Genomic DNA, 12,711 nt, shown 5'->3' with positions numbered 1-12,711 from the left:
CCGAACTTAGAACCCCTTATATTTTGGAGCGGATCTGAATCACGGGGCGGGTCCATGAGCCGCCCAACATGGCTGCCCGTTCATTGTCATTGGGGGGAGGGTCTTGAAACGGACATATCTCAACGTGGGAAGGTCACAGAGACACGGGGGGCTGGACTGGCATAAAGCATTTGACCTAACGAATGCAGAAATACCAAACGTATATCCTGCTCACACGCACTTGCGTACGTACAGAGACAGAGTGAAGGAGGGAGAGAGAGGCCGTGTCCGAAATGCATACTACCTGCTACTTGCTATATAGTAGGCACTATATAGTAGGCATACTGCATACTATATAGTACCTACTGTTCCACAAAACGCGTGTAGTATGCGAGAAAATACAGCATGCTACTCGAGTCATCCAGCGGAAGTGACGGGGCTACGACGGGTTACGATACTGTTTACTCAGACCGCGAACCTGTGGTAAAAGTTATCTGGTGTTTTTTGTGATCATTTTGTGTATTATCCACGAAAATGTTGCCTTTTCCTGACATGGGATGTGTGGCTGCTGCTGCCGCCAGGAGAAGACGTGTTCGCGATGCAAGGAGAAGAGCCGTCATGAGATTTGTTCTCAACATGCTTCTAGCTGAGTTAATATTGAACGTTAGCTTGCTAGCTACGCTAGTTGATAGCCCCGCATGTGCTGGTGACAGTAGCTGGGTTGGGGCTATTGTAGTTGAGGTAAATATTGAACGTTAACTTGCTAGCTACGTTCTATTTGATAGTAACCACGCATGTACTATAAAACTCAACTCATTTTAAAGAGGTGGGTAAACTACCTGGGTTTACTCATCACTACACGCCTGCTTTGTAATGTTACTTTTTTTTTTTTTTTTTTAGCTCTACAGATAATGACATCTGTCTATCTATTATCATATTGTAAAGACAACTAGTGCTGCGAGCAGCAGTGAGCGGGCCCTCGCACCCCACGCGTGTCGGGGTGCGGCGCTGTTAAAGGGTGTGCTATTTCGGTGTCCTGTGCTGAGAGAAACTTCCTGTCACCAGTAGGTGGCGCTCTAAGCGTGTATGTAAGTATGACTCAATACTGACCTACAGATGTGTTCAGGATGCGACCTTCATGAAGCGTGACCAATTTGGTCTAAATCAGATAAGTATGTATAGTAGTTATGAGGACTTCCTGTTTTATGGTGAGACTGAAATTCGCTGTGGCGCCACGGCAAGGGTGTTTGGTGAAAGTTAATTTTATTTGATAACTATAGATTAGAAAGGTCTACAGATGAAGTTGACAGAATTTGAAGTCAATGGGCTAAAATCTTTAGGAGGAGTTTGTTAAAGTACGAGGCATGGAAATGGCAAAAACAATGAGAAAACTGTAGAGTACGATCAAAATGGCCGACTTCCTGTTGGACTCCAAGATAATTTTTGTTTTGCATATATCTGAAATAGCACACTACCCCTTTAAATGGGCGCTCCCATTATTAGCGGCTGTCTGAATATGAAGACTGGGGAGATAGTGCTGCTCGGGCTCGCGAATAATGGCAACGACGAATCGAGTGTGTCCACGACCGTCAGTTGCTGGCCGATCCTCCCTTCACTGAACTTCAATATCAAAGAACTGTCAATCAAAGATATCAAAGAACTAACTTAAAAGACTGATCAAAGAACGAGATTTCTAAGATCACACGGGAGGAGCTGAGGGGACTAAATAAACTTACTAGGAACTTATAGAAATATAGCACTGATCATTTATGTGTATTTGGAGCATCGTAACATTAATAACAATAATATATAAATAAATAAAAAATAATAGGCTAATAATATTGATGATAGCTAGGATGCTGGCCTAATTATGGGAGAACATTCTTAGTTTTATGCTATTTCAGTTAGGCCTATATACACACACACAATCACAATCAAGGGTATTATTTTAATATATATATTTTAAAGTCCAGTAAAGCTATAGCAATTTCATGTAATATGCAAAAGAAAGAGATTATTGTCCTATCAATCAGCTTTTCAAAACTGAATAACCCAAAAAACGGCTCCAACGGGAGGCGGCTCCATCGGTCTTAAAAGAGGCGACCGACACATGATCATTATCAGAGATCACATGAGATCATGGCTGCCAGACCAACTGCTCCCCCGGCGCTGCCCACCATAAATGAGCCAGAGGTCATCCAGCTGGCTCAAAAATTGGAGATGTTCAACGTGAGTGATTAAGAGTAAATTGTAGTAGGCCTATTTATGAAGAGGGTGTTCGTGATAATTAGGCTACTGCGTTTATCATATGCTATCACGCATTTGTAATTGGCGTTGACAAATTAGGCTAATGGTTTGGATAGCCTACGTTTATATATCATATGCTTGCACTATTTATAATTCGCATTAACAAATTCATGGTTTTGATTAGACCATAGTGGCCTGCGTTAAACCACGTGCATTATTTGGTGATGGCATTTCCATCGAATTAATTCAATTTGTCATTTGTCGTCAAAATAGTAGGCCCCTAACAGTAGGCTAGGCTCGTGGTTAGGCTATTGGCTGTAATGTTTTCACATTTTACCTTTTCACATCTAAACACCAAACTATCAACATACAATGTTGTTTTCATTAAGTTAGTCGCTTGAAAAAAAAATAACATATTGACATTAACATTGTAAAATGCAGCGCTATGTTGAAGATTAGCAACCAAGTTACAAACCGACAAACGCAGTTACTGTATATTTAAAACCCGGAATTGTTTAGAACATGTTTACCTACAAAGTAGGCTACATAGATGTCACCAAAGATTGTGTTTTTATACATTTTTGTTTTAATTAAAAATAGGTGACATGGCATTGACTAAGGAACAATATACAGGGTAATATATTTGAATTTACAGAGTAAAAATTGCATGAGGAGAGCAGGAGATTGATCTGCAAGTCTTAAGGGGGACCTTGGCTGAGGACAGGGTGGGAGGTTCACCGGGACAAGTTACCAGGTGTGCTACAGGAGACAGGGAGGTGTTCACAGGACCTGTTTAGAGTAAAAGGGAGAGATACTAGGGAGGAGGGAGGAAGACAGGATTAGTATAGCATCTAAGCAGACATGGGGGTCATCTATCAGGCCCAGGGTGGTCTGCGTGTGGCAAACATATGTGTTGCTGTTGTGCATCAGGCAAATCAATGTTACCTGAAGCATGGATCCAGTGTACATTTTTGTTCCTTATTGTGTTATTGTTTTCCCTTTTTTTCATTCACGTGTCCTTAAATGTATTGTTGTGTTTTTTACAGCTACAAATAATGAATCCGTGGGCGACAAGGGAGTACCTCCACTCGGAGGGTCATGTACTGGCCACAGAGGTACTCCAGGCGCTGATCCGCCACGTCAGGTGTGCACGTGCCCGTGATCAGCGCCTGGAGTACCTGGAGGGGCAGCTGGCTACCGAGAGAGAGAGAGCAGAGGTCCTGGAGACCTCTGCTGTGTTTGGTAAGTGTTTATGTCATTGAATGATATTTATTTGTTGACTTTAGATTCGATTTTTCCCAGGCTTTGTTACTGTTTGAAAATTACTGATGTTATTTTTCTCTACACCATTATACTACTGTTGCAATTTGAGTTCTAAAATATAACAATAATACATTTACTTTTTATACTGAAAATATTAATGACATATCTCAACACAACATAGAGTGGATTTATTGTACTCTACCATCAAAAAATCTCAATGATGAAATAGCTGGCATATTGCCTATAATCTGTGTGTGTCAATTTATATAAGCAGATTGAACATGGCTGTGAGGTGCAGTAGGCATAGGGCCTATAGTTTGCTGTTACATAGCCAATAGGTAATAATTTAATGATATGAGGTTATTCACCTCATCCACAGTTTTGTGAATTGTTTTGAAATGAATTTGACAATAGCTGTGGTGTTTACTTGAGTAACATTTAGAATGTATTTAACTTCCAATTACAAGAAAATATCAGCTGTGAATTACTATACAGGAAATCATGACACAACTGATTGTCTGTTTGTGTAGGCTATTTTACAAGATAAGGCATTGTGAGTGTTTTTATTTTGTGGGCAATGTCAACAATTTTTCCAGAACTAATGTTTATTAGGTGGGCTAGCTTGCAGAAGCTAGCCCAACTTGTGATATTCCCACTATTTCTTTCTTTCTTTCTTTATTATTATTATTCTCCCCGCTTTTTTGAACCTTAACTAGTTCTTCATACTTTGTGCTAGAAACTTCATTCAAATTTTAAAATGTTCACGATGTTTAGCTCTTTAACGGATGTATTCAGATTTTTGATATTTTATATAGTTTTTTAGTAATTTAACTTTTAATAGTAATTTTTGTGCCATTGAAACTGCTGGTGGAATGTTCAGTATCATTATGTTTTTAGAGTGGTGGCAGCTGTTGCTTTGAAAATATTCACACAATTTGTAAACTGCTGGCACTCCTACAGTTTTGAAAGCTCACACACATATTATACATCAAAACATTCACACAACTGTGCTGATTCGTACAATATAAGTATCTAAGCTGTGTGACTTATAGTTTTCACGGTATGACGATTTGTTCGGCAACTGTGCTCCCCATTGAAACGTATGGGCCCACACTCTACCTTTTGAGCTGCTAATTTTGCATTTTTACACTTTTTCTAACTCGTTGCCATGCCTACAGTTTTTAAGCTACACGGACATATCATAGCCTGAAATGTTCAGCATTTTCTCAGGATTGCTACGGTGTCAATATCTAGGCTGTGACCTTTATACTTTTTGAGAGAGAGCTGTCTGAATCCAACATGCCTTTCCATTGAAGTGAATGAGAGGATGCTCACAGTGTCAGTTGGGATTTGAATTTGGGGACACGTGCATGCTCTCTGTACAGGCACCCTTTTATGACTACTGTGGTAGCATTCATATTCATTCATTCCTTCCTTCCTTCCTTCCTTCCATCCATCTTTCCATCCTTCCTTCCTTTCCTTCCTTCCTTCCTTCCATCCTTCTTTCTTTCCTTCCTTCCTTCCATCCATCCTTCCTTTCTTCCCTTCCTTCCTTCCTTCCATCCATCCATCCTTCATTCCATCCTTCCTTCTTTCCTTCCTTTCTTCCTTTCCTTCCTTCCTTCCATCCATCCTTCCATCTTCTTTCCATCCATCTTTCCTTCCTTCTTTCCTTCCTTCCTTCCATCCTTCCTTCCTTCCTTCCTTCCTTCCTTCCTTCCATCCAACCATCCATCCATCCTTCCTTCCTTTCCTTTCCTTCCTTCCATCCATCCTTCCATCTTTCCTTCCTTTCTTTCCTTCCTTCCATCCTTCCTTCCTTCCTTCCATCCTTCCTTCCTTCCTTCCATCCTTCCTTCCATCCTTCCTTCTTTCTCTTTCTTTCTTTCTTTCTTTCTTTCTTTCTTTCTTTCTTTCTTTCTTTCTTTCTCTTTCTTTCTTTCTTTCTTTCTTTCTTTCTTTCTTTCTTTCATCCATCCTTCTTTCTTTCTCTTTCTTTCATCCATCCATCGTTCTTTCTTTCTTTCTTTCATCCATCCATCCATCCATCCATCCATCCATCCTTCTTTCCTTCTTTCCCTCTTTCTTTCTTTCTTTCTTTCTTTCTTTCATCCATCCTTCTTTCTTTCTCTTTCTTTCATCCATCCATCGTTCTTTCTTTCTTTCTTTCTTTCTTTCATCCATCCATCCATCCATCCTTCTTTCCTTCTTTCCTTCTTTCCCTCTTTCTTTCTTTCTTTCTTTCCTTCTTTCTTTCTTTCTTTCTTTCTTTCTTTTTCTTTCTTCCATCCATCCTTCTTTCTTTCTTTCTTTCATCCATCCATCCATCTTTCTTTCATCCATCCATCCATCTTTCTTACTTTGTTTCTTTCTTTCATCCATCCATCCTTCCTTCCCTCCTTCCTTGCATCCTTCCTTCCTTCCATCCTTCCATCCTTCCTTCCATCCTTGCTTCCTTCCATCCTTGCTTCCTTCCATCCTTCCTTCCATCCTTCCTTCCATCCTTCCTTCCTTCCTTCCTTCCTTCCTTCCTTCCATCCTTCCTTCCATCCTTCTTTCTTTCTTTCTTCCTTTCTTTCTTTCTTTCTCTTCGTGGTGGCGTGGTGGTCTAGCCACCACGCCACAGACCCCACAACTCAGCCCCTGATTGAGCTAGAGACACACAGTCTTCACCAGTGGGTGCAAGGAGACTGCCCGGAGGTCTTCATGGTGGAGTCAGGTAGGTGGCCCGGAGAGGGGTACACTGTCCTCGACCAGCTCTGACCTGAGGGGGCGGAGTCTCACCACCATGCCACTGTCCACGCCACAGACCCCACAACTCAGCCCCTGAGTGGGCTAGAGACGCACGGTCTTCGCCAGTGGGTGCATGGAGATTGCCTGGTCCATAGTAGTTCTAGCAGTAGCTGTTACATAAAGCTGCAGCAGCTAGCCCACCTCACATTTTCTCCAGGAAATGTACTTTCTAGTTCAATATATTATTCCATGTGAATCTCAGCTGACAGCGATTTTGAGGAGGCAGCACAGGCAGAGGACCAGGCCACTGCGCTCTCTCGTAAGTGTCCAGCGAGTGATGAGGTCTGTTGTGTTGAAGTTGTCAAGTTTGATTTGCCATGCCTGTCTCCATGCCTTTGTGTGTCTCCCTTGTTTAGTCAGGGGCGAGGTATACGCGTTAAGTGTGAATTATGCCTCCATGTTGAATCGATTGTGTAGGTTATGGGTTGCTAGCCGTAGGTCAGTCGTTATGGCTTAAGCTAAATTGTAGCCTGACGTGCACCTTCCCAAAAATATAACTATGCGTCATGGTGATGTCAATCAATCAATCAATCAAAGCTTTATTTGTATAGCGCATTTCATACCCAGAGGCAACACAATGCGCACAATGCGATGTGGTTTGTAACACATGAACGTAGAAGCATAAATGACTGACAGCGCTGTAGGGTACAGGCGATCAACCATAAATCACGCTTAAGGTTGTCTGCCTATAGCCTACTGAGGGTGGAGCTGTAGTTTTCAAACTTTTTCATAGTTGCAGTCACCATCCTTACCATACTGCAGGAATAATACAGAATGTATAGTCTCTTTGTGTTTGGCGTAGATATATCATATTGAATGGGATTAATATGAGGGGTATTATTGCCAATGTACACATTAGTACTGTTTATGCTGTGTTTATCAACCCAACACCATTAATAAAGGTGTTGTATCTCACAACTAATGTTTTTCTTTCTGTTTACATTATGATTAATAGAGTGCATTGAACCGATGGAGGCTCCAGTGGAGCTCCCCCCTGTAGAAGGAGTCCCTGTGTGAGTATTGTTTTATCCTTTATAGTCTTAACACTAGATGTGCTGTATATTTGAAACCTACTAGAAGTGCTGTGGAGTAGGTCAAGTCATCCTGTAGTCTTTAGAAGTGAGGCTGTTACTGACACATGGCACTTTAGAGTAGGCTATGACTCATTATGTGAGAGCAAGTCTGAAGTTGTATACCACAGAAAATATTATTTCTGTGTATTCATATGCCCATGATACCTAGTATTGATTATTCATATACATTTGAGCTTGACTACATAACGACTGTATTGATGAACCTTGGCAATATCTACCGGGAGAAAGTAGTGTTGCAGCCTACAGTAAATGTCAAGGGGAAAATTAATGGATTGGATTTTAAGTCCAAAATACTTTTTCCTCATGTGATTTTGAAGTGTCAAAAACAGTGGCAGGTAAAATGCACATGCCTAGGAGAGCATAGAAGCCGGGTATTGTAAGTTGAAGGGGAGCAGGGAATTACTTTAAATGTAGTTGCATGGGTGAAATGACCGCTCCTCTGCATTTGTAATGTTAAGATTTTCTCTTTTTGTATTATTCATATATTTTAGTTAGCCATGGTGTCCTAGGTATAAAGTTTATAAAATCATTTCAATGTACTAATTTGTGTTTTTTTTCTCTCCTCAGTTTGGCTGAAGAAAATTTATAATAAATACATGTTAACTTTATGACTGTTGTCAATTTCATTTTTATTTGTAAAATTGTGACCCTCTTGCTCTACTTTCATATCTTAAACAACATTGGAAATGTAATCTGTGCAGTGTGGCTAAAGTAGCTCTAGTCTAGAGCTGTTAAGTTCAAGTCATTGTGTAAGTAGAGTATAGAATGTAATTCTTCTTGGTGGTGATGCTTAGTGGTGTTGTGGTGTGACTGCATGTGATGTCATAGGCCTACTGTACATGGAACTCACAGCAGCAACGCATCATTTTGAGTGGCATTTCCCTACTAACACACGCAGGTTGCGCGAACGTTCGACATACGGCCGCTTTAGGTGACGATTCGTGTGCGCCGCGTGCGGAAATTACGCGGCCATTTACGGAAACGCGAGATCTGCCGTTTAGTAGACGCTACGTAAGAACGACACGTCATTCCGAAGTTGCGGCCGCGTGCAAAGAACGCACGTGATCACGTGGGCAGGAACCTCCGTCATAAACTCACCTGGCTGACACTAGATTAACAGGTATTTATATGACTTGGTCTGCACGTCTTTTTCGCACGGTGCAAATACGGTGCGGCCGCGTGCAAAAAACGTGGGCAGGAACCTCCGTCATAAACTCACCTGGCTGACACTAGATTTACAGGTATTTATATGACTTGGTCTGCACGTCTTTTTCGCACGGTGCAAATATGGTCACTTACTTACTAAACCCTGACCACTGGCTATATTTAGCATTTGCAGTACCACTGGCTATATTTAGCATTTACCAGTACAAAAACGAATTAATGCTATATGGGGATATAGCAGCAAGCATTATGATACAAACCAATATAAGACTGAACAGTTTAGAACATTTTATTACACAAAGTACATTACAAATTAAAAGTATACATATTTACAAGGATGAGGTTTACGGTCTGTCACATTACGCATAGCCAGAAAAGCAAAAAAAAGCATGTACAAGCTCTGGCTAGCAACCCATTATCTGACAATTGCAAAAGTTCTAAAAACAAAAATGAAACAGTGCGCATTCTGTGGCAGGCAGACCGGGAACAGACCGTTGTATCCCACAAAAAAATGGTTAAAATGTACAAAAACTATTTACAAAAAAGGCATCCATCCTGGCAGGCTGGAAAGGCAGGTTTAGGGAGACGGGCTGGGGGTCACCCACATCTGAATCGAGGGTCTGGGCAGAAGAGGTCATCCTCATCTGAATACTCCACTGTGGTCAGGGCTGGAGCTGCGGTCAGGGGCTGGGCTGGGGAGGTCAGCTGGGCTGGAGCAGATGCCTAAGGACATAATGAAATGGCTGTAAAAGCAAATCGCATACGTTCATTGGAAGCGTGCCATGTCACTGGATACGAGAAAATTAACTGCCTGACATCACATACCTTTTTGCATCGAGCAGGGGCATGTTTCAGCATCTCCTGCAGCTGGGCAGACACCTCTGTCACAGTGGTACTTGGCTTACAGGCCATAACTGCACCTTTTAACCAAAAAGGGAATGGTTTCAATGCACATGGCATGAAGCAAAGACAATGTATTATTTTGCGAAAATATGAACAATCCCTTACGTAATATGACATTGTAGAGGGTCATATTCTTCAGAGGCTTCTTCCCCCTCTTCCCATGGACGCTGTAGACACACCACACTCTGTATGGCAATGGCTGACAGCACCCGCCGGACCACATCTGGCAGATCTTTGCCGCCAATGGAACTCAGATATCGTGTCTGCAAAACATAAAGACAATCATTTACTTTTACATTTCCTTAACACTTCTCTGCAAAAATAAGGAACAAAGTTCTGCCTTGAAGTTACTCACCATCTTCCTTTGATGATCCTTGTCCTTCAGCTGCTCCTCCAAGACCAGCAGCTCCTCCTCCGTTTTAGCAGGGTGCAGGTCATCCAGTACTGCTCCCCGATAGCTGTCTGCAGACTCGCCGGACAGTCTCTGCTCCAGTCTCTGCTCCAGCCTCATCATTGTCTGTGCCATCTCCCTCAGACTCTGCATGATGCTGGAGAACTGCTGACACATCATCCTCTGGAAGTCTGGATATTAAACACAGATGTGGCTATAAGTAATTGTACGGTCCCATAATGGATATTCAGCTCAAAGTATATCCCTACATGCAGCATGAAGTAGTTCACAAAATTCAGCATACCAGCATCTGCAGAGCTTGATGGCAACACTGCTGGAGCTGTTGGTCTCACAGGCGATGGCATCAGAGAACTACCTGAAAACCAGAGGATAAAGGGATGAGCAGGAAACTATGGTGCTGGCGGCGTAGTGATTCTGGCATAAGGGGAAGAATCAACTCGACATGTCAGACCCTGACCTGGTCTGGCCGGGGTGCTAATCGCTGATGCATGCTGCTCGTGCCTGGACGTCTGAAGGGCTGAAGGGCCTGGGCTCACAGCGCCTTGGCTCAAAGGACCCGGGCGATGAACATCTACTGCCGAGTAGTGAGATGTGAGATGAGCGAATTAGTGAACTGAGTACATGAGTCTTCAGACAGTCCTGAGTTAACTGTAAGTGTGCAAATATGCATAGACATTTCACCAACACAAACATGCATGGATACCTGCATTGATAACTGGCAGAGCAGGCCTTCCGGCTCTGGCACCTGGCATAGCTGGTCTGGTGTGAGTTCTGCCGACCGGCTGCCTGGGCACTGGAACATATAGTAGAGGTAAATTAGCTCAGATTAGTCAACTCAAGTAGTACTCTTTTGGGACTGTTGAATGCACTTTATTATATTACCTTCGTCACTGGAGTCATAGCGTGTGTTGCGCTGTCTCTTCCTTGTGTCTTGGGAGTTAATCCATTGATGACTGCTGCTCAAACACCTTCGCCAAAGGCACTGGCTACTTCATAATGCTCTGTGTGTTCCTCAGCAGAGACAGAGGTTGTCATGGCTCCTCTTGATGTGCTTGTGGAGGTAGATCTGGGAGGTATAGGAGAATGGGCACTCAGAGCAGGAGAACACCCAAGTCTTGCACAGCAATGAGAGAGACCATTAAAAAGGATTATCTCACCTGTAGTACAAGTTCAAATATAGAGTGATTATACGTCATTGTAAATGAGAGCTTACTCTCAATTGATTCACGAGGTTAAATAAAGATTGAATGAATATGTAGCTAGTGGGGGGTTACAACCACACAACTGTGGAGAGAGAATGAGACACTTGGTTCCCTCCTCTACTGGTGTTCATGGCCATGGCCACACACCTGGAATACTCCAACCCTGATTTAAAGGCATAAAAGTGGGGAACACATCCTGGCGTCAGTGATGCGTCTTATGAATCTCACATGTCTACCGCTAACTCAATATCAATATTCCCATTTGTTTATCCCGTCTTTGGAAACGTATGTGCATTTGTACTTACGTGTGCCTGCCTATATTGATGATCAGGTGTTTCTCCACCTAAGGGCTGGCCAGACAGAACCATCAGAGACCATTGGGCTGAGCTGAGGAGAGAGCGACATGTTAGAGTGTGTGTGCATATGTATATGGTGCTCTTCTGTTAATACTCATGAGGGCATTCAACTGAACAAGACTCACAGAGCCTGTGGTGCTGTCCCAGGACTGCCCCTGGCCACGCCTGTCCCCGTCTTAGCGCCTCTTCCTGCCCCGCTCACCTGCTTCTTGCTCAGTTCAAACAAGAACTGGGAGGTTGGCAACTGAGAGCATGGGAGGGGAGAGAGGGAGAGAGAGAGAGAGAGTGGGTGGGTGACCCTCTCGTTGGCTGACATGCACACTCCACAGGACCACGTGCCAAAAGCCAAGATGGCTGCTATAACAAATCCTGCTAGCTAGCCTAGCTCCGTTGTTGGGGCTTCTAGTGTTCTGTTTACGTTAAAATCGGAAAAATGAATGCCTAAAAACAAACACATACTAACGGTGTCGTGGGTTAATGCGAAATCAATGAGTAAGCTAATTATCACATTTTATTCCAAGCGATGAAACAGTACGAACGTGCAGGAGCTCGCGCGAGCCTGTAATTAGGAAACAATGGCCCACAACAACACTTCATAAAAGTTATAGTGTACACAACTGAAATATTCTCACGTTGCCAAGCCAACATTATAATTTAAGCTACAATTACACAAAAGCGAACGTTTTAACAATAATTGCGAGAGTAATTTTACGTAGGCTACTTAGCTAGCCATGTACAGAAAAAGGCTAATCACGTTAGCTGGCTAGCTAGTTAGCCAACATTGGAAAGAGCATCTGCATATAGATAATCATTACAATAGGGTAGCTTGCACATAACGTTGGTGTTTTACTGGGACGATACCAAAATACATAGTATGTATGTATACATTGAAATTGAGATACTTACATGATCTGTGTTGTCGACACAAAGACTGCACAGTCTGGTCTTTCTCAATAATTTCTGTATCAAACGGAGCGGAAGTTTCCAAGTGTGTCTTCTTCGCTGGGTTTAGTGGCGGATGTGCATACCGCCACCTACTGGCACAGAGTGTGTAACTTGTTTGTCTAGTTATTAAATTGTGTCACCTAAAGTAGCCCAATGCTTTGCATTCTACGTTCACTGCTCAGCGTTCATTGCTCACATTTAGGTTGCAAAATTAGGAGTTTATTCATAGGCATATTTTTTATCATTATTTTTATTAGGCCTAGACTGCAAATCTTTAGTGTTAATATTTACTGTAAATGAGAAATTACACACAAAACAGACATGCAGGATTTCTCCTCATTATTACAATTCTG

The 12,711-nt window shown here is 42.4% G+C and overlaps 1 protein-coding gene across 1 annotated transcript; it reads right to left on the bottom strand.

Annotated features, from left to right (window-relative positions):
- Window positions 1–2,973: 2,973 nt before the first annotated feature.
- LOC311320955 (uncharacterized protein) lies at window positions 2,974–10,157 on the bottom strand (the record flags this gene model as incomplete). Its single annotated transcript, XM_084452822.1, has 5 exons — window positions 10,139–10,157; window positions 9,799–10,025; window positions 9,549–9,706; window positions 3,309–3,420; window positions 2,974–2,985 (listed from the first exon to the last, which is right to left on the bottom strand). Exons 2-5 carry the CDS (start codon window positions 10,012–10,014, stop codon window positions 2,974–2,976), a joined length of 498 nt encoding a protein of 165 aa, XP_084308948.1. The 5' UTR covers window positions 10,015–10,025; window positions 10,139–10,157.
- Window positions 10,158–12,711: the final 2,554 nt, after the last annotated feature.

Source organism: Borostomias antarcticus (genome assembly GCF_949987555.1).
Source record: "Borostomias antarcticus genome assembly, chromosome: 18".
Classification (NCBI taxonomy): Eukaryota; Metazoa; Chordata; class Actinopteri; order Stomiiformes; family Stomiidae; genus Borostomias; species Borostomias antarcticus.
Note: the sequence above shows the minus strand (reverse complement) of the source record. Positions and strands in the feature narration are given on the sequence as shown.